The 23,433-nt window shown below is 37.6% G+C and overlaps 1 protein-coding gene across 24 annotated transcripts in view; it reads left to right on the forward strand.

The window, feature by feature from the left end:
• Positions 1 to 23,433, forward strand: part of LOC126278103 (Down syndrome cell adhesion molecule-like protein Dscam2) — an 810,453-nt gene that overhangs the window by 524,209 nt on the left and 262,811 nt on the right. For 2 of the 24 annotated variants that reach the window (XM_049977980.1, XM_049977978.1), the window contains exon 13: positions 430 to 720. The exons of the other annotated variants lie outside the window; for them this stretch is intronic. In XM_049977980.1, coding sequence (XP_049833937.1) covers positions 430 to 720 — 291 coding nt within the window. The remainder of the gene's footprint in view (positions 1 to 429; positions 721 to 23,433) is intronic. 24 annotated transcript variants of the gene reach the window in all.

Raw genomic sequence — 23,433 nt, forward strand, 5'->3', positions numbered from 1 at the left:
GCTGGAATAATTTCATGTTATAATGTGTCAATGGTGACAGAAGAAAGTGCATATTATCATTAATGGGTGATTTCCAGTATTTATAGAGGGAGATAATATAACTGCACTGCAAACTGTAACTCTTTAGTTTTTACCCACATAGGGTCCCAAAAATTTTTACACAGTTATACAATGATTTGTTATTTATATCAGTTCTTATTTTGCATCCATGTTTCGTGTCTTTTGAGTGGGCATCTTCATTATGATTTTGTAAGTTTCTGCTTTTCTGTTCTACATGAAATTCAAAGTACAATCAATCAGAGAAACTGTGTAGCTTTCTTCTGTATCAATTATAAAACACTGGGGGGGGGGGGGGGGGGGGAAGTATCTGGATATTTTGTGCTGGTGGAGCTATATTGTACTTAGGCACTGATATATCTGCAATTACAGTTCCTCCGCAGATCCTACCTTTCTCATTTGGAGACACTCCAGGAAATGCTGGTGACATGTCAGTTGTTCAGTGCGCTGTAACAAAAGGAGATTATCCCATAACAATCACGTGGTTCTTTAATGATGCTGAAATATCTCCTGGGCATCAAGGAATAGCTATTGGAAAAATGAGTCATCGTATTAGTGCCCTCAGTATCGAAGCTCTTCAGGCCAGACATAGTGGCACTTACACTTGTAGAGCAACCAACACTGCTGGCGTTACAAATCACTCAGCTGTTTTGAATGTTAATGGTACCGTGTATATATCTATTGAAACTAAATAGGGACTTAACCTTCCATTTCTTTTAATTTGGCTAAGATGCTTTTGTTTTGTAGCACAGAATGTTGCATTGACACACCTGTAATTATTTCCTACTGTTATGCAGAATGTGAAAGCTTTTTTCCCTTCATTGTATGGCTCCTTTAATTGTATGATAATTCTCTTCATATAATCTGTCACTATTATTGATGTGATGGCACATTGTCTTCTTGTTTGATTTTATTGCTTGTGAGAATATAACACATTTATAAATTATATCTTCATGTTTTCTCCTTTGGTTGTTTTGTAATTGGTGCAGCAGATGTCTCCATTTTTTCCCTCTAGTCAATTATTATTATGTGTTGAAAAGTACTGTACCATTCCTGCAGATGCTGTGTAAAATCTTTCAGTCCTAACACTCAATAGGGTAATTGAATCAGTACCAATGATTCCTGCGCGTAATTTTAATTTTGTCTACTTCGGTGTAATTTTCTCTTGACCAACAAAATGCTGATATTTTTAAAAAGAAGGAAATATTGAGATTGTCAGGCATGAGGGTGAGACTGAAATTTATTGAGGCGATGGATGACCCATCTCTAACATTTTCTTGTCATGATTGAAGGAAATCATGGAAAAATACAACAAAGTACAGGAATCCAGCCCATTTTTTCTCCTGAATTTTGATGGTTACAGTGTTAGATGTTGACAAAAACCAACAGTTGCTATGAAGAATGGATTTTCTAATATATTTGTCTTAAAGTTGATTAGAGCATGTTGTGTTGGTTTTCTGTTTGTCCAGGTTTGTCAACACATAGATGAGTTACAGAAAGATTGGTAATGGGACATATATATCCTTCATTGCCTGTGCAGTCTCATTTTCTTGAAGGGGATAAGGTAAAAAGAGACAAGAGGAAAAGTCATAAATGTTCTTAAATACTGAACACTTTCTGTTTTCATGAGGCAGAGAGCTCTAAAATTATTCACTTAATTCTGCATTCATTATCAGACTTATTTATCTTAGAAGCCTCTCACATTTTAATGCCAAGTATTTGCTATATTTTCTCCATTGTACAGCTCACAAAATGTGATAATTCAATAATCTGTACGTATGTGGTAAGGAGAATTTAATGTTTATCACATGTTACTCCACACCTACTGTAATGTTTTTACAAACCAAACCAATTAACTTTTCCTTCAGTTATTCTCACAATGCTAAGTGCCCAACTTCCTGGTCCTCTTCATCAATGAAATTTGCTTGTCAGTACTGGGAACTGAACCCGAGTCTTCTTCATAGCAGTCATGATCACTGACTTCCCATCTACAAATTTTACAAGTTTCAGTGTACCGGTATGAAAGATGACATTACAACAAGGTGAGACAGCCAATTATCTCTTCAGTGCAAATGCACACCAGGCTTGAAGTCTTATGGGAATCGCCAAAATGCTGCGAGTAATGGGGTAATGGGCAAGGCACACAACATTTATGGTGTGTGGGTAAGTTGAGAATTTGGGTCTGATGAGAGGTGTGCTAGGGTAGTTGGTGTAGTTGCAATGACCACTGTGTACGGGTTTTCTCGGTGGTCGGAGCATCTGCCTAGTAAGCTGGATTCCCAGGTTCGAATCCCAGTCTGGCAGAAATTTTCAACTTTCCACATTGATTTCAGTCAATGCCCACACTCAGCCCAGGTCTATAACCCCAAGAATTTATTACTGTGATGCACTTGAATTGATAACAGTTGACAACCATGCAGCACAAGTGTGCACTTGACTTTTGCTTTCTTTCATATGAAGCCAAAGTAGTAGTCTCAGGGAACTGAAATGAAATAATTAACCTTCCAGCTGTGACAAGCGCAATGTCTTGGCCTTTCATTGGTTGCTGTATTCTCATACTTGCTGCCTTGCCCCAGTGCTGATGGTTCTGGTACTCTCAGCATTTCTTATACCTCTTCATCCGTCTCCTCCCTCTCCCTTTCCCTCTTTGCCCCCTCCTACTCCCCTCTCTCTGACATGAGGAAGGGCAGGAAAATTTATTTACAAATCAAATTTACTCTAGCTGCGATAAATTCGTACTTTCTTCATTGGAAGCCTAAATTAAATTTTGCTGCCACTTGCTAATTTGTGGCTCTTTATGAAACAAAGAAAATCAGTACATTACTTTCTTTAAAACGGGAACTAGTTATAAATACAACCTTTTAACCCTACAGCTAATTGCATAGGATGGGCAGAGTCTGCTAGTTGCACTGTCATCAGAGTGCCTGCCATGACTATTATCCATCACAGTAAAATGATTAACAAATACATCTCATAATGGCCGCAGCAGTAGAGCAGGCCACGGCGAGACAACACATGAACTGCACTCGCCTATATCTGGGGCACAATGTTTTTCCTTGTTGTAGCACTTCATATTTCAAATGGGTGAGGAAAATAAATGTGGATGCTGACTACAATAAATGCACATACATATTAACTTTGTCAATCTTTGTACATTTCTGCCTTTGGTTTGCTACACCATATTTGCTAGAGGTTGATACCATACTTCCTCAGTTACTTCACTGTGTATTCACTGACATGTGCACATGCTTTGTGAAATCACTCACCACAGCAAGTGGTACTCCATCTCAGTTTACATCACTCCTACTACTATTATTATAATAGTGAAATAGTATAATGGAATACTGTGTGTCACCAGTACTTTGGCTGATTGTTTAAAAAGTAACCTTACGTGCCCGTAGGTTTGTGTGTGTGTGTGTGTGTGTGTGTGTGTGTGTGTGTGTGTGTGTGTGTGTGTGTGCGCGTGTGTGTGTGTGTGTGTGTGTGTGCGTGTGTGTGCGTGCGTGTGTGTGTGTGTGTGTGTGTGTGGGTGGGTGGGTGGGTGTAGGTGTGTGTGTGGGTGGGTGGGTGTTTTATGAATTAGCATTACCATTCATGCCATCTAGAAAGAATACTATAATCAGAGAAGGAAAGCAGTTGAAGCATGTACAGTGCACTGAGGTGTCATTGGAATATGTATGTGGGAGCTCTGAACCTAACTGTCAGTTAAGAGAGACCAAGGAATTAACATTTCTGAAATCTAGGCTAGTGTTGTGACTTTTCCTTTTATGTTTATTCACCTGTGGAGGATAAGTACTGGCCAGTGATTCTGTCTAATAATTTTTCTGTTTATATACTTTCATGAATAAAAATTCAATTTTTCTATGCATAAATCGTTAAACATTCTACTAATTTAATAAACATTTTGAAGAAAAAAATGTGTGCCAATCAGTGGTGTAGGGGTTCATCATATAGCAGCTTACTGATCCTAAATTGTCTGGGAGGATTTTTTTAAAATCTCGTTGACCACTGACGTTTTAATCTCAACATTGTTGAATGTATCTGAGTGTGCCTTGTACATTGTTACAATCAATTTATCTGAGTTGTGGTTAGCTATGCAACAGTCTGGATTGCTTTGTGGTGTCCATCTCAAGGTAAATCTGTTTCCTGTCTTTTGTTTGCACCTGTGCCTATCAAAGACTCAAGTTATGTATCACCTTATTGTCTCTACTGCCATCCTATAGTTTTTGAAAGTAATTTCATGGAGTTCTCATTCTGGCAAAGTAAAATATCATAGTTCCAATAGTTGGCACTAAAACGTATCACTGCTTTCGTGATTTTATTTAAGTATCCATTGTGTTGTATACTGTGACAGTTGTGAAATTATGTAATAATTGTTACACACTATTACTTATTTGAAGATAACTTATTAGTACACTACAACTTTCTTACTATTAGAAATTTTGGCAGTAGCTTATACCACTGGATAAGCCTATAATATAATACCTTCATGTATAATATTTATTTCATTTCACTGAAAAAAGGGTGCATTAGGTTATTTTGAACATAATTTAGGTGTAACTGAAAAAGAACTATTCTTCAAGAATACTTTAATGGCATCTCAATAGGAAAACTCGTAAGTAAATCATTAACCATTTTGTTTCAACACTGGGTAATCACTGAAACATTATATTATTATGTAATACTCTCTCTTCACTGTGTTTATTCACACAAACTATGCATCAGACATATAGCCCGTTTTTTCAGTGATATGTAACACAGTAAAAAATGTGTTTCATTGTAAGCAAATATTGAAGCTTGATTCTATGAGACTATCTGCTTCTTCTGTAGAACACAAAATGAGAAGAATTGTGGAGGGCTGCATTAGACAATTTGGCAGAGAAATGTTTTATTAAGGAGTTCAAAATTCATCTAATATATATAAATTTAACCCAAAGAATTGTTTTAAGAAGTACAGCAGCTGGGTACTTCTTATATAGCTTTATTTATGCTATTTTTGTTTATGTTTTGGGCTTTCTCCCATCTACATGAACGTAACATTTAATTGTATTGAGGAAAATTCAATTGAGAAAACTAGTAAATTATGAGACAGAATTGCTAGCCAGTACTTACCTTTAGGAACTGAAACGTGTAGTACTGCCATTGTACACATACAAAAGTAAAAATGACACACTGCCTACCTTTTGGACTAATATAGCTTTTGTTGGGGAGGAGAGAGAGATAGGCTGAGAAAGGTTAAGAGGGAAAGAAAGGTAAGTCAGGTCACAGGAAGAGAGAGATCCAACGAGAAAATGAATAACAAAATGAAAATATGATTGTGTATGTGCACTTGACTTTTGCTTTCTTTCATATGAAGCCAAAGTAGTAGTCCCAGGTTTGGCCCTGGTTGCTTCTTATATTTTAACTGGCTCGGATACAATCTGTCACTAATTCTGTGTACTAAATTTTATCTGTGCTGTTTACACTGTATCTCAAAAGTATATTTTTAAGGTCTTGCCAAAGTCCTTGATTCTGAAATGTATACACGCCTATCAAAGGAGATCACACACTTTAAATTGCTAATAAAAAAACAATGAACAGTTCTGAAGTTTTACTAATATTTGACTGTTGGGAACATAATTTGTCTAAAATTAAGAAATAAAACATATCAGAGAAACACTTGATGCACCTTATTTTCTGTACATAATTTCGAGGATCATTCTAAATTTATTACTTGACTAGAAAGAAGCCTTTTTGACAGCCAAATATCACACCAATATATTTTTTTATGCACAAGATAGCTAGACCCTGAACAGATGAACTTTTTGATTCTACATTTTCGTAGCTAACAGCAGCTGTTCATGAAGTATTTCAGTTTTCCCTGAAATCACTAATTAAGTTTTCATTAATTAACCTGATCACTGTCAAGCAAATAAAAATATATTTTTGCAAAACTAGACCTCCTTTTTGCTTACTATCATTTCCAAAAAACCTTGTTATGACATCTTGAACTGTTTATGAAGTACAACAATTTTTATGACCACTTGGTCTGTATATATATATTAAAAACAAAGATTCCAAGACTTACGAAGCGGGAAAGTGCCGGCAGACAGGCACATGAACAAAACACACAAACACACACACAGAATTGTTTTGTTCATGTGCCTGTCTGCCGGCACTTTCCCGCTTGGTAAGTCTTGGAATCTTTGTTTTTAATATATTTTTCCCATGTGGAAGTTTCTTTCTATTTTATTTGCAATAATATATGGATTATATGTGATGTCTGAAAGAACAGACACCATCTTTGATCAAGCAGCCATTACGAATTAATACACAAAGGAATTACAGACATTGGCTGCAAGCAGGCATTGATTGATATATATCAAGGTAAGACGGCCAATGATTTCTTCAGTGTGAGTGAACAACAGGCTCAAACTCTTAAGGGAACCAGCAAAATGCTGCAAATAATAAGGATAATGGGCAAGGGACACTACATTTCTACCATGTGAAGTTGAGAATTTGAATCTGATGGGAGGTGTGCTAGGATAATCTGTGCAGTTCCAGTGACCATTATGCCCAGATTGCTCAATGGTCAGAGCATCTGCCTAGTAAGCAGAACACCCAGGTTTGAATCCCAGTCTGGCACAAATTTTGAAATTTTGCAATTGATTTCAGTCAATACCACTCACAGCCAATGTTTGTGATTCCTTTGTGTAATAAAAATGAGCTATACACAAAGTCTGTTCAGTGCAATTTTACCTCTGCAAACTCTTAAAACTTTGGTGCGGTCATTCACTTAGTTTTGATGTAAATAAAATAGAAAGAAACTTCCACATGGGAAAAATATATTAAAAACAAAGATTCCAAGACTTACCAAGCGGGAAAGCACCGGCAGACAGGCACAATGAACAAAACACACAAACACACACACAGAATTACTAGCTGTGTGTGTGTGTGTGTGTGTGTGTGTGTGTGTGTGTGTGTGTGTGTGTGTGTGTGTGCGCGCGAGTGTACACCTGTCCAGACCATGGTCTGTGTATGTGCGGATGGATATGTGTGTGTGTGTGTGTGTGTGTGTGTGTGTGTGTGTGTGTGTGTGTGTGTGTGCGAGTGTACACCTGTCCTTTTTTTCCCCCTAAGGGAAGTCTTTCTGCTCCCGGGATTGGAATGACTCCTTACCCTCTCCCTTAAAACCCACATCCTTTCGTCTTTCCCTCTCCTTCCTGAAGAAGCAACCATCGGTTGCGAAAGCTAGTAATTCTGTGTGTGTGTTTGTGTGTTTTGTTCATTGTGCCTGTCTGCCGGCGCTTTCCCGCTTGGTAAGTCTTGGAATCTTTGTTTTTAATACATTTACTTAGTTTCACGCAACACATTAACTATGATGAATAGTGAAAATAAATTCAGTCCTTCTTCAAGCAAAGATATTAAGATGTAAGATGAGATAGAAAAAAAATTTTTCACCAAATAGTTTTTTTAAAATCAGATGATCACTAATTCATAGCAGCTGGCATGTCCACTCCATTGCTTTCCCGAGTAGATTTGTATGTGTTGCTTGCACTTTTGCATGTTGTGCAATGACAAGATTCAAACCATTTGAATTCAAATGTTGCAAGCTGAAACAGAGGACAAGCAGCACCATGGATGTCGCTCCCCTAGGACACTTTTGTAACTGTACCTGCAGTTGTGTTTTGTCATCTGAAGCTGTTGTGTGCTGTCAGTTGCTTCCATTGCTTATTTTGGATGCGGCCTTAGGGGTCATCTGCTGCAGGGTACCATGTCTGACAGTGGACACTGAACGTTGTGCTCCCAGTCACTTTTCCATGTGCCAGCATTGCAATCTATTGGTGGATCTGTCTCAGATTGCTACCTATAGTGCTTCACAGAGCTGGCGAGTGTCTGACCTTTTTGTTCTGTGATGAAGACTTACATCCAACACCTACTGACGTGCTCATGGTTTCATTGGAATTCCACTATTTTCCAACCCTTATGACATTATCACGTGAACAACCAAGTAGCTTCACTGTTTCAGTGGATGATCATTCCCTAGCACTGGGCTGTGAGAATTTGCCTGTTGTGAAAGTTGTTTATGTCAGCGAGTTTCCCCGTATGTGGCCCATATCATCAGGAGAAATAAAACTGTCGTTCTACGGATCGGAGCGTGGAATGTCAGATCCCTTAATCGGGCAGGTAGGTTAGAAAATTTAAAAAGGGAAATGGATAGGTTAAAGTTAGATATAGTGGGAATTAGTGAAGTTCGGTGGCAGGAGGAACAAGACTTTTGGTCAGGTGAATACAGGGTTATAAATACAAAATCAAATAGGGGTAACGCAGGAGTAGGTTTAATAATGAATAAAAAAATAGGAGTGCGGGTAAGCTACTACAAACAGCATAGTGAACGCATTATTGTGGCCAAGATAGACACAAAGCCCATGCCTACTACAGTAGTACAAGTTTATATGCCAACTAGCTCTGCAGATGACGAAGAAATTGAAGAAATGTATGATGAGATAAAAGAAATTATTCAGGTAGTGAAGGGAGACGAAAATTTAATAGTCATGGGTGACTGGAATTCGAGTTTAGGAAAAGGGAGAGAAGGAAACATAGTAGGTGATTATGGATTGGGGCTAAGAAATGAAAGAGGAAGCCGTCTGGTAGAATTTTGCAAAGAGCATAACTTAATCATAGCTAACACTTGGTTCAAGAATCATACAAGAAGGTTGTATACATGGAAGAATCCTGGAGATACAAAAAGGTATCAGATAGATTATATAATGGTAAGACAGAGATTTAGGAACCAGGTTTTCAATTGTAAGACATTTCCAGGGGCAGATGTGGACTCTGACCACAATCTCTTGGTTATGACCTGTATATTAAAATTGAAGAAACTGCAAAAAGGTGGGAATTTAAGGACATGGGATCTGGATAAGCTGAAAGAACCAGAGGTTATACAGAGTTTCAAGGAGAGCATAAGGGAACAATTGACAGGAATGGGGGAAAGAAACACAGTAGAAGAAGAATGGGTGGCTCTGACGGATGAAATAGTGAAGGCAGCAGAGGATAAAGTAGGTAAAAAGACTAGGGCTGCTAGATATCCTTGGGTGACAGAAGAAATATTGAATTTAATTGATGAAAGGAGAAAATATAAAAATGCAGTAAATGAAGCAGGCAAAAACAAATACAAACGTCTCAAAAATGAGATCGACAGGAAGTGCAAAATGGCTAAGCAGGGATGGCTAGAGGACAAATGTAAGGATGTAGAAGCTTATCTCACTAGGGGTAAGATAGATACTGCCTACAGGAAAATTAGAGACCTTTGGAGAGAAGAGAACCACGTGTATCAATATCAAGAGCTCAGATGACAACCCAGTTCTAAGCAAAGAAGGGAAGGCAGAAAGGTGGAAGGAGTATATAGAAGGTTTATACAAGGGCGAGGAACTTGAGGACAATATTATGGAAATGGAAGAGGATGTAGATGAAGACGAAATGGGAGATAAGATACTGTGTGAAGAGTTTGACAGAGCACTGAAAGACCTGAGTCGAAACAGGGCCCCCGGAGTAGACAACATTCCATTAGAACTACTGACGGCCTTGGGAGAGCCAGTCATAACAAAACTCTACCATCTGGTGAGCAAGATGTATGAGACAGGCGAAATACCCTCATACTTCAAGAAGAATATAATAATTCCAATCCCAAAGAAAGCAGGTGCTGACAGATGTGAAAATTACCGAACTATCAGTTTAATAAGTCACAGCTGCAAAATATTAACGCAAATTCTTTACAGATGAATGGAAAAACTGGTAGATGCGGACCTCAGGGAAGATCACTTTGGATTCCGTAGAAATGTTGGAACACGTGAGGCAATACTGACCTTACAACTTATTTTAGAAGAAAGATTAAGGAAAGGCAAACCTATGTCTCTAGCATTTGTAGACTTGGAGAAAGCTTTTAACAATGTTGACTGGAATACTCTCTTTCAAATTCTAAAGGTGGCAGGGATAAAATACGGGGAGCGAAAGGCTATTTACAATTTGTGCAGAAACCAGATGGCAGTTATAAGAGTCGAGGGGAATGAAAGGGAAGCAGTGGTTGGGAAGGGAGTGAGACAGGGTTGTAGCCTCTCCCCGATGTTATTCAATCTGTATATTGAGCAAGCAGTAAAGGAAACAAAAGAAAAGTTCGGAGGAGGTATTAAAATTCATGGAGAAGAAGTAAAAAGTTTGAGGTTCGCCGATGACATTGTAATTCTGTCAGAGACGGCAAAGGACTTGGAAGAGCAGTTGAACGGAATGGACAGTGTCTTGAAAAGAGGATATAAGATGAACATCAACAAAAGCAAAACGAGGATAATGGAATATAGTCAAATTAAATCGGGTGATACTGAGGGAATTAGATTAGGAAATGAGACACTTAAAATAGTAAAGGAGTTCTGCTATTTGGGGAGCAAAATGACTGATGATGGTCAAAGTAGAGAGGATATAAAATGTAGACTGGCAATGGCAAGGAAAGCGTTTCTGAAGAAGAGAAATTTGTTAACATCGAATATAGATTTATGTATCAGGAAGTCGTTTCTGAAAGTATTTGTTTGGAGTGTAGTCATGTATGGAAGTGAAACATGGACGATAAATAGTTTGGGCAAGAAGAGAATAGAAGCTTTCGGAATGTGGTGCTACAGAAGAATGCTGGAGATTAGATGGGTAGATCACGTAACTAATGAGGAAGTATTGAATAGGATTGAGGAGAAGAGAAGTTTGTGGCACAACTTCACCAGAAGAAGGGATCGGTTGGTAGGACATGTTCTGAGGCATCAAGGGATCACCAATTTAGTATTGGAGGGCAGTGTGGAGGGTAAAAATCGTAGAGGGAGACCAAGAGATGAATAGACTAAGCAGATTCAGAAGGATGTAGGTTGCAGTAGGTACTGGGAGATGAAGATGCTTGCACAGGATAGAATAGCTTGGAGAGCTGCATCAAACCAGTCTCAGGACTGAAGACAACAACAACAACATCATCACTAGAATTATTACTTGTTGTTCCTGCTCCACTTACATACTTCCTCATCACACTATGTTACCACAATGCCACCAGACAGCATTCACTTTGGTGGTGAGCAGTGGTTGTTTTTGGTTCATCAGTGCATTATGCCTGCCGGTGGTACTACATATTTCCCCTCCTGAAGTTCAGTTCTGGCTACCAATTCTGCCTCTGTATTTTTGTTAATTGTGTTTTGAATGCTGTAGCTACCTTTTATTCTGTAGCTTTTAGCTTCTTTCTTGCATTTATATGCAGAGCACACACACTTTAGCTTCACTGATGGAACACAACATTTGCCATGTGGCCAACTTATGTGTTTACACTATTAAAAACTTCTGTTGTTATTTACCTTTTAGTTAAGTAATTCCCCCTTTTCTTGCAGTTTTTACCTTTTCCCATTTCCCAATAGTTTACTTATTTCACATGCTCTCACTGAAATAAACAAGGAAGCATCTGATCTGAATAATCTATACTCAGTGTTTTATACATGGCAATGGTATTGGCACTGCTGCAATCAGCAGTTCTTGGTATAAAGTTTCTTATTCTTGATTATGCTAATTACTTCTGTATTAAATCTTATCATGTACATTGCAACTTGCATAGTAAGTTATTAAATTTTCAATGCCTTCATACAAAAATTTTGGTTTAGTTGCCCCATACATAACTCCCTTTGCATTTGAGGGAGATGCCAACTCAGGCGATAGTGTGCAGTTGAACTGCTATGTTGCAAAAGGCGATATTCCATTGACAATTTACTGGAGCTTTCATGGAAAAGATCTGTCCTCTCACTTGGGTATCAGCACAACAAAAATTGGAGAGAGAACAAGTCTTCTAACAGTGACGTCAGTGATGGCTGGTCATAGTGGAGAGTACACATGCACTGCACAGAATGTTGCTGGAGTCACTAACCATAGTGCAGTGTTACATGTGAATGGTATGACTATTAGATTGCTCAGCATTCTTCACCTTTTTTTTCATTTGTTTTTGTTATTGTCATCCTGTATGCATGATGTACATTTTATTTTAAACTGCCTGATGTAGATAAACAGGATATCATATAAAGTAGTACCAAGTGCATCAGCACCCAAATGAAAGATACTCCTTAAAATTACTGGTGGTTTTTCTTTTTTTAATTTAGGAAAGTAATATAGCAGTGAAAAACAGCTTTCTGTTCAGATAGGAAGAGAATATTCACACTGCATTGCAATTCTGTTCAGGTATTTTCTGTAGCCTTTTTTTCAGAATGCAAGCTATTCTATCAACTAGGAGTCATTGAATACCTGCAAGCTCAATCATAACTCTCCTTTTATTGTAAGAACAGGATTATGTTTCATTTAGTCAATGGATAGAAATGCGACACATATTACTTAAGTAGCGTAGAACTTCTTGTTATTTATGTCATTAAAATTGGCTCAAAGTTAGACACTTGTACAAACTGTAATTATCTAAGTACTAGCCTTTGAACAACACTGCCTCAACGTGGGTTGCTCTTAGCTCCAGTATATTTTAAAGTCCATCCCACAGGTTGTCATCAGCATTTTAAACTACCAGGAAGTTGTGTGTATTTCAGTGAAAATTGTCATTAACATCGATATCTTCATTCTACAGTGTACTAACTACCAGGAAATTGTGTATATTTTAGTCGCCATCTAACATGAATATTTTTTTTCTCTCATGTGCAATGTTATAAGAATTTCAATAATTTGAACCTCACTTCCTCCACTTCGTATTTTCTATGCCATTCTAACTTGCTCCTCATATTTTAGGTTCCATTCTGTACTTCAACAGTATACATTGCATTTTTCAATATTATTTATCCTTTTTGTTAAAGAAAGAAGCTTTGCTTTCAAAGGTGTACATGCTTCTCATGTTCTTTTGTTTTTCTAATTGTTGTCACTTAACGTAAACTTTAACAATGTAGGAAAAGATAGATTGTTACTTACCATAAAAATGACATAGTAAGTTGCGGACAGGCACAATCAAAAGACACTTAAATAAAGCTTTTGGTCTCAGCCTTCATCAGAAAAAGAGAAACACACACCAATAATGTAGATGAAGACAGATTACTACTTAGGAAAAGACAGACTACTTCTTACTGTGAAGAAGACATGTTTATGGTAAGTGTCAATCTGTCTTTTTGTACATTGTTGATGTTCCTACCCGGAGTTTCCATTTTGCAGAAACACACACCATTCATACAACTGGCCTGAGTTGCTCGTCGATCCAAATGAAGTGGTCCAATAAAAATTAAGTTGGTTGCTTGACCATTTTTAAATATTTTAATTTTTTATATGTGGTTGCCCTATAATTGAGAAGTTCGAAACAGTTTTCTAAAGAAGTTTTACCTTTCACCTTTATTGGCTGGTGGCCATTTCTGTTTGTAAGCGCGCAACAATGTTTCAGTCTAGAGACGTTAGCAAAGATATAAATATCTCTGCACTTGGTTAAGTTATAACACTGCAATTGACATGCTAGTTTTTAGAAAAGTGTCCTCTACAACTTTCTCTATTATGCAAAATACCCTAAATTCAGAAGTAACTAGTCAAAATTACCTCCAAAGTTTAGTATCCAAATTTTCAAAAATCCACTTTTTAGGCCCAAAAATAACAAACAAGGAGTGATTTATGAGAGTCTATTTTTTTTTATAGTTAGATATCATACACTGCTAGCCTCATATAGAGCAAGAACACTTACAAATGTTTCCTTAATTTTTTATGAAATTTTGAAATTTGATAATTTTCATTCTTTGTGAAGTATGAGGTTAGTTATCTCAGATGGGATTGAATGTAAAAATATGATTTTTGCACCGTTTGTACAACTATATGATAGCAATGTACTGTAAAAATTTCAACATTCATATCTGACTGTGAACAAAGATATGAATTTTTGAATATGAGGAAATAATTCACATTACTCTACAACTGATCTTATGGCTGTTGCCTATTTAAATGGTTTATTGTTTCATTGTAATAAAATTTAATTGTGACATATATTTTGTTAAAGCTGTCACCCAATATTCATTTAGTTTATTTATTTTTAATAATGCAATATTAAAGAATATGAGCTTTCACTTTTGTTCTATTACTGAAGGTTTGAGGGAAATGTAACTTGATCATTTGTCCTTGTTATGTGAGAGTGAAACAGATTCCCAAGTGAAACGTAATGTGATTCCTGTGTGTTGCTATTGTTTATTTTTCCTCTCTATTTGCATTCTGCTGGATATTCCAACAGTGACTGTGTGTCTGCAGTATTTTACCTCTTTATGCACTTCCTTTGTCTCTGGGAAAGAGAACTGTGTTAAATCATCTAGAGTCAGTTTTGACTTGGAAGAAACAACTACAATTATTTATTCTCGTTGTTTCCACATCCACTTTTAATTTCTGAATACCGGATACTATTAGTAAGGTGTAAATAATTATTTAATGCATTTACACAAGTATTTTTGTTTAGTTAGGTTAAAGTCAGTCTTGACTTGGGAGTGATGCCACAATCTGGGTAAAAGTTATTTTTCCTCATTGTTTCTGTATTTTCCTTTTATTTCAAAATGCTACATACGGTTAGTAAGATGTAACTAATTTTTCACGCCCTTACACAAGTATTTTGGTTTAGTTGCTCCATACATATCTCCATTTGCATTTGAGGGAGATGCAAACTCAGGTGACAGTGTGCAGTTAACCTGCTACGTAGCAAAAGGTGATGTTCCTTTGACAATATATTGGAGCTTTCATGGGAAAGAACTTTCCTCCCACTTGGGGATCAGCACAGCAAAACTGGGAGACCGGACGAGTTTTCTAACAATAACTTCAGTGATGGCTGGTCACAGTGGAGAATACACATGCACTGCCCAGAATGTTGCAGGAGTCACTAACCATAGTGCTGTGTTACACGTGAATGGTATGATCATTGCATTGTCCAGCTTTCCTCTGTGTTCTCTTTTTCTTTTTTTCATCTCATTATTTTGGTTTTCCTTGTCCAGTAATGTATGAGTTACTGTAGAAATGCATGTTCCACAATGTAGCCAGAACCAATGTAAATGACAGTTGATGATATGTCTGACACACACACACACACACACACACACACACACACACACACACACACACACACACTTTCAATTTTTCACTTACTGTCAAAATTCAAGTGATGCAGTTGCACTTAATAACAGTAAGGTCATAAAGAGCTGCATAGTCGGCACTCAACCTATGTATTTTTCTGTCAGCACTCAGCCTGTGTATTTTCCCAAAGAAATATATGCGATTTTTCAAACCGGTTCCTTGGCAAGTATGAAAGATAACTACATTGTAGTGATAATGAATCGCATAAGTGTATTTGAAGCACACTCAGTGACTTGAATCAAGTGTATTTAGTTGAATCAGATCCTGTAAGTTATGCAGATAGTTTGAAGCACACAATTTATTTTCAGTTTCAGGCAGATTCATTAGTAAGCAGAGGTCACTTCGGCTATTGAAAAATCACACTTTCCTAATTCCGTGATGGTACTATTATCTATAGCCAAAATGGTAGCAGTTACAGTTTAATTGCCTGAAGTTCCTTTGAACAGTGTCAAAACACTTTTCTGTAAAGGATACTCATTTACTGTAGCTATACATGACAATATTATAACTCTGAAAAACAGCTGGGATATAATAATGTGCTATGACATGTAGAAATAACTGCAAAAGGAAGGAAAACTGGGAAAAATGTAAAAACAAATATTATTTTGTACAATCATTAATATTTTGATGTTAATGCAGGAAAACAACTTATCGTACTAAAGCAGTTGCAAAGCACATTTGGATGAATTAAAATAATCAAGCGTATAATATGTATCAAAGGAAACTTCAGCCAAGAAGGCTAATAAATTATTCTGGCCAGTACTTACCTCCAAGAGGTGAAATGTGTTGTGGTGTTGGTGGATACATCAAAAAGCAAAAATGGTACAGTACCTAGCTTTTGAAGCTAATAGATCCTTCCTAGGGGAGGCACGTTTCTGTGCATTTTAGGCTACATCAGTTGAACTGTATAATATATGTTTTCTTGTACTTGCCAGCCCCCTCACCTCTCTTGTTAATTTGTTTGTTTTATCTTTTTCTGCCCAGAGTTATTTATCAAAAGCTGTTACACTGTATTTCAGTGACAGAGATGATGCAGCAGTATAGACAGTTGGTTCACTTTTGGGTGAATAAATGGGGTTGAAATCCATGTTTAGCTATCCAGCTTTAGTTTTGTCATATCATACCTAAGTCACTTATGGCATATGCTAGGATGGTTCCTTTGTAACAGACATGGCTGATTTCCTTCCTCATCTTTTCTCAATCCTAGATTGTGCTCTGTCGCTAATGACCTAACTGGTGAAGAGATGGTAAACCCTAATCTCCCTTACTTCCGTAGTACATCAGTGCCAGTGGTGACCCTTCCTTGTTTTGAACACTGAGATATGTTTGTTATTTATGTAAAAATCTTTAGACTTATCATATAAAAATCAAGAAAACAGCAAACTGAACCACTTCAATCTCTCACATTTTCAAATGATAACACTAATTGCAGAGAGAACATTAATTAGGACAGCTCCATACCATCCATGAAGTTTATGCGAGCACAGAATGCTACTTGCAAGGTGTCTCATTGAGGTGACATATTTCCCTCTTTCAAATAGCTTCTAAATGCCCTGTCAATAACTTGAACCCAGCATATTTCAGTTTATCATGTGAATGCCATTGTAATGTACTCTGTATACATCAATCCATTTTCTATCGCTGATTGATTCATGTATTACTTTTTTTTTATGGGTTTACTTTCACTTCTCTCATTTTATGCTTATACTTGAAGAAATAAGAGTTATTTTCCCAAATTGACAATATTTTTTGCTTTTTCATGTTGCAACAGAATTTTAATGTTTACAAATGTTATAGTGTTACGACTCAAAGCACTCTGATTATGACACAAATGAAAATGTAGTTGAAAAAGTAATTAGAAGTAAAAGCAGATACTAGCAGTTGTGCTGTCAATTAGTAACATGATTTGACATAATGTTCAGCAAGCCTACGTTTCTCTTAGGGCGCTTCTTGTGCTACATCTTATTTTCAGAGAAACTTTTTGTATTTCAGAGCAATCTCTGATGATAAATTGGTCATTGTTGTGTTAAAGCTATGTTGTCTAAGGTATTTGGCTCACGCTGAAATTGAAAGATTAATATGTTTATTATTTGTTTCCTTAAGAGTTATTGATGATAGCAAATAAGAAGTTTCTCGTAATGGTATTTGGTCTCGTTATGCTGTTCTACGAGGGATATTCAGTAACTAATACAACAAATTTTTTCTCAGCCAATTCTGATTGAAAACATGTGGGATTTGTTGTGGGACATTGTGGAATATTTCAGCTTCAGCTGATAGGCGGTGGCACTATTCGTAGCCTTCAAAATGGCGTCTGTAATGGAATACCAGTCATAGCAGAGAACTGTAATTGAGTTTCTTTTGCTGGAAAAATCAGAGCATCACAGACATTCATAGGTACTTACAGAATTTCTTCGGAGATCTGGCAGTGAAGAAAAACACGGTGAGCCATTGGGCGTGACATCTGTCACCATCGCCAAAAGGTCGCACAGACTTGTCAGATCTCCCACATGCAAGGTAGCTACAGGCAGCTGTGTCTCCTGCAATGTTGGAAGATGCAGACCCTCTCATTTAAGAGACATCTCACTGCACACCTAGACTTCTCCGTTGGTAGTGCTGATACACTTGTCCACCAGTTGGGGTACTCAGAGGTGTGTGCCTGCTGGGTTCCTTGCCGCGTAACAGAAGTTGAACATCGTCACAGACAATGAAACATGCATTTGTCACTTCAAACCGGAAACCCCCTCAGCTGATAAAGTCTTTACAGTGGTGTTCTGGGACTCTGGAGGGGCTATTTTTTTTTATGCCCTCCCTCATGGTGCAACAATCAATTCTGAATATGTGACTGGTATCTGATATTTTTCTACACCCTATAAAGGAACAGTCATGGAGTTCGACAGCTTCCACTATGGATAAAACTCATTCAATTCTGAATTCTATTGTGCTACCCTTAGTAAATTGTAGAAACAACTTCAATATGTTCAATGGCACAAGAATGAAAACAAACTTCATCTTCTCCATGACAATGTAATGCCTCACACATGTCTGCTCACCTGAGAGGAGCTCACAAAACTTCATTAGACTGTTCTTCCTCATCCGCCTCACAGTCCAGAGTTTGCACTTTCCAACTTCCTTCTGTCTGGCCCAATGAAAGATCCACTGCACGGGAAGTAGTACACGGATTATGAGGAGGTTATTGATGCAGCAAGACATTAGCTCCGATGTGGATCAGTCGGTACCGTACGAACGTACGTGCCCTTCCAGTAAGGTTGTGTAAGACAATTGCATTCAATGGAGATATGTGAAAAATGGGGATTTGTAGCCAAAAGAATGGGGAATAATATAGTGTATTGGAATCCTGAATAAAACCACTTGCTTAAAAAAAGTTGCATTACTTATTGAATGCCCCTTGTAATACCCAAGTTAAAGCAAAAAGTCCAACTCAACCTGAAACCTTAATCACTGTTTGCTTAGAGAAAAATGCTTATCTTTTCCTCTTTGTTAGATTTGATTTTAACATTTTTAGCCTCTTTGACATTTTGTAATTTTCATATTGTCTGGGTTATTGACGTGATTCACTTCTCATTTTTGTTACCAGTTCTCTTTCCATTGCAATTTCACTAACACAAGCTCTTGTTTTCTTAAATTTCTGACCCTTAAATGGGTGCCAGTGAAGTAACTTTTGTTCTGTAACAGCAAGAGAGTGTTCACATAGTCACAAATGAGTGATTGTTTGTGTTCGTTCATAATTGTCATATCTGGAATTACTGTTCCCTACCCACCCAGACCCTTTTAGTTTTTTATATTTAGATTTATTCTGCATTCTGTTTGTAAGGAATAAATAATAATTCATGACTTGAAACAAGAATTTTGATTTAGTTGCACCGTACATAACTCCATTTGCATTCGAGGGAGATGCCAACTCCGGTGACAGTGTGCAGTTGAACTGCTACGTGGCAAAAGGTGACGTTCCTTTGACAATATATTGGAGCTTTCATGGGAAGGAACTTTCATCTCATTTGGGTATCAGCACAGCAAAAATGGGAGACAGGACAAGTTTTCTCACAATCACTTCAGTGATGGCTGGTCACAGTGGAGAATACACATGCACTGCCCAAAATGTTGCTGGAACCACTAACCATACTGCAGTGTTACATGTTAATGGTATGACTATAATATTGTTTACCTTATCCTTACCCAAGCTTTAATTTGTTCCCTTTCTGCTTGTTATCATCCAGTAACCTAATTTTGTGTTACACTTGCATGGCAGTGTTTTTAAAAACAACTTCCTGTTTTACATTATACAAAAGTGATAAAAATTAGGGACTTTATCTGTACCCCAGAGGAAGGATTGTTATATAAAAAGAAAAAAAAAGAGACAAAAATATTTCTATATAACAAGATTCTTGGAAGGTGCAAGGCTTCTCATGATTCCCAATTGCCATTCCACCCCTTCCCCCTTCCCTTGATGCCATGTTATTCAGTCTCTGGACTTTGTTGCAAAGTAAAGTACTTTGAAAAAATTCTGTACTACAAAATGAATGGGAACACTGGTCTACTGTCACATTGTTTTGAGTGGGCAGTAATTATTTTTCGTTAATATATACTTTGAGAAGGCTGTGATATAGCACAGGTTCTCAAATTCCAGGTGTAATTTTAGCCAAATGCTATAACTTTGTGTGCTTTTAAACATAAATGTTGGCACTAATATGAAAAGTGCAGATTCCTACTCACCACATAGAGAGGGCATTGAGTTGCAGACAGGCACAATGAAAAGACTGCTAAACATTTAAGCTTTGCACACAAAAGTCTTTCTACAAACAAATAACACAATTTCACTGACTTTATTGGTCTCATACAGATGTGATTTTATGCATACAGACTGAAGTGGTGAGTGAAATTTTGTACCATGTCAGGAATTGAACCCAGATCTCCTGCTTACTACAGTGTGCATAATGGGAAATTTGAAGTATGCTGAGGGAGCAGTGAGAATTTGGATTGAAGAGGCATGCGAGGGTAATACACACAGTTGTGTGAACTGCTGTGCCAAGGGGGCTTAATAGTTAATGCATGTGTCTAGTTAGCAGGAGACCTGGGTTCATTCCTGGCAGGGGACAAAGTTTCATGTGCCACTTCACTATATATACACAAAAAATCTTTCTTCCAAAATACAAAACACGCACAAATTCACACAAGCACAACTCACAGACACATTGCTATTGTCTCCAGCTTCTTGGGCCCATCTATGATTGCATGAATTGTGAGCAACAATCTGTTGTGGGGGTAAGAAGGGGGCATGGAGCAGGGTAGGGATAGATAGCAGAGTAGGGATTGGGGAACATGTTGTTCAGTCTGTGAAAGCACGCAGGGATACGGTGGGGGACAGGATAGGCTGCAAATTGCAGTCATGTCGCTGCACTTCGGGTGACGAATTGGTGGGGGGGGGGGGGGGGGGGGGGTTAGGAGGAGTAAGGGAAGCAGGAGAAGAGTGGCAAGGAGAAGGGGAAAAGACTGGTAGGTGCATTGGTGAAATAGAACATGTGTGTAGCACTGGAGTTGGGAATGGGAGAGAGAGATGTAGGACAGGACCTATCAAAGGCTGAAGTCAGAGGGATTACAGGAACAAAGAATAGGTTGTAGGGAGATCTGCTATGTACACAGTTCAGAAAAGCTAGTGTGGCTAAAAAGGATACAGATGTTACAGGCTGTGAAGCAGGTACTGAGGTAAAGCATTGTGTGTTGGGCAGCATGTTCAACAACAGTTTGGCAGTGGATGAGAGGAACATTGTTTTAGGTACGATGTTTAGCAGATTGGTTGAACCAAACATGTGCTGAACATGGTACCCAAAACAATGTGCTTCACTTCAATGATTGCTTCATAGCCTGCACCATCTCGGTCCTTCCTATTGACATTAGCTTTTCTGAATTGCACAGATGGAAGATCTACAACATATCCTTTGTTACTGTTATTCCCCTGGCCTCAACCTCACCATTCTCTTAGTCTTTGTCTTCCACCTACCTGTCCCCTTCACTGCTCCCGCTCTAACATTACACATGGCTACTGTTTCACCAATGCACTTACTAGTCGTTTTCCCCTTTGCCTTCTCTACATCCATCCCCCTGCCCCCCCCCCCCCCCCAAATACCATCCCCTGACTCTTCATCCTGTCCCCACTCTGTTGCTGCTTCCACCTCACCACCTGATGCCTCCCCCTCTTCGCAACTACCAATCCAAGGTTGTTGCTCACAATTGATTCACTCAGAAACAGGTCCTAGCAGCTGTAGACTGTAGCTGTGTGTGTTTGAGTTGTGCTTGTGTGAATTTGTATGTGTTTCCTATTTTGGAAGAATCTTTCATATGCAAGCTTCAATGTTTAGCAGACTTTCCATTGCATGTGCCTTTGACTCAACACCACCTCTATATAGTGAATAGCAATCTATCCTTTTCCTACTCTTGTCATTCCATCCTGCGCTTTCCATTACTTAAATGTTGCCACTTGTGACATTCACCTTCTTTATTTCTTCATTGATAGTCCTCGGCGTCGACATACTGCATTTTTATACTGGCTGAAAAAGGGGGTGGGGGGAGGAGCTCAACATCGACTACAGTAAATGATGTAGCTTTGCTTTTCACAGTTCTTTATGTTCACTGTTCACAACCCCACAATATTACACAGTTATATGTACAGTTCGCAACTGGTTAACTTTTGATAAGACTCATTAATAGTTTGGAGGCAAACGTCAGCATACTGCTGCAATAGTTTGCCATTGATCATCTATGAGCAATAAAAACGTAACCATACAGTTCACAGTTTTTTCAGACAGACACTGTCATTGTTTTAACACATGGTCTATTGGTGTAACACTAATTCCACTGCATTATTGTTACTCTAACTGATACAGATTTCAGGTCTGAAAATTGGCTATTCACTTACTGCAATAACAGGCACTGAAATGTACATTGTTCGATGTTTAATTTACAGAAATTAAATTAAAACATAACTCATTCAATTAACTGAAAAACATTGCTTCTTTTTAACAGTTTCTTCTACCACAAAGGTAAAGGTGAATTATTTGTTTAAATAATGAAATTAACAGATAAAGTTACACAAACAATACTTTTGACAAACCTGGTATTTAATTTGGAATTAATTTAGGGCTGGCTTTGCTAATATGTGTTTGAATAGAGCAAAGTAAATACTTAAAGAGTCCTAGACGTTCTTCTTCCTAGTGTTTATAATTAGTACAGAATTTATATTTGTTTTTAAGTCAACAATAGAATTTAAGTTATGAAAAAATTTCTGATTCCACCCTATACCAAAAGATATTAACTAGGAATAGTCAAAGCAAATTAGGAAATTGATGACATACACAAAACTAAGCACAAAATTAGACTTGGTACTATATTCTTAAAGTCTGAGGACGGAACTTTCTCTCTCATGAAAATGCAGATTATGCTCATGTATGTTAATGATAATTACTCAAAAATGTAAATAAAATGAATTTAAGGGGGCAGATGGCAAAACGAGAGAGGAAGTAAAAAGATCCAGCTTGCTTCATCACATACTGTATGTTGTAGCTGTGCAAAGGTTTACATTAATGTGAGGTGAGATTCTGTGTAAGGAAGTATCTAATGTGTCTCCTAAAAGTCACTATATGCCTTTTGCTCAGTCATTTACAAGATATTTTCAATTCCATTTTTGTGATGATTCTCTGCAGTCAGTAGAAATAAAGATGGTTAATAGGATGTTTCATGTGTAATCTAGGGTGATCAGTAAGTTGATTGATGTTTGAAATTAGTAACAGAATGTTGTTTAAATGTGTTACTGAGAAGTTGTTGGGTGGAATATAAAAGATGGAAGAGTAAAGGCACTTACACACTGTTCATTGTGAATGATTACTGTTTACTCTTAACGCCCTTTAAAGTGATACATAAAGTGTATTTTTAAGGAAAAACCCACAGATCAGTCTCTTATTAGTCTAGTGGATATTTTCTGATGACAACATCAAAACACAAGGAATAAGCAATGCTTCCAACAGCATCTGAATGAGACCACTGTATGACGCATGCACCTCACCGTGCTGTCTTAACAATACTGTCTTATTCAGCTGCTGCTGAAAACATTGATTATTCTTCATGTTGCAATCAATAAATGTACTTGTCTGAACACTGTACTAAACTATTTTAAGGCTACTCTCTTAATTCAACACATGAAATTAAATTGGTGAACGCTTTTTGCATATTCTAGTTCCA

The sequence above is a fragment of the Schistocerca gregaria genome, chromosome 6 (assembly GCF_023897955.1).
Source record: "Schistocerca gregaria isolate iqSchGreg1 chromosome 6, iqSchGreg1.2, whole genome shotgun sequence".
NCBI lineage: Eukaryota > Metazoa > Arthropoda > Insecta > Orthoptera > Acrididae > Schistocerca > Schistocerca gregaria.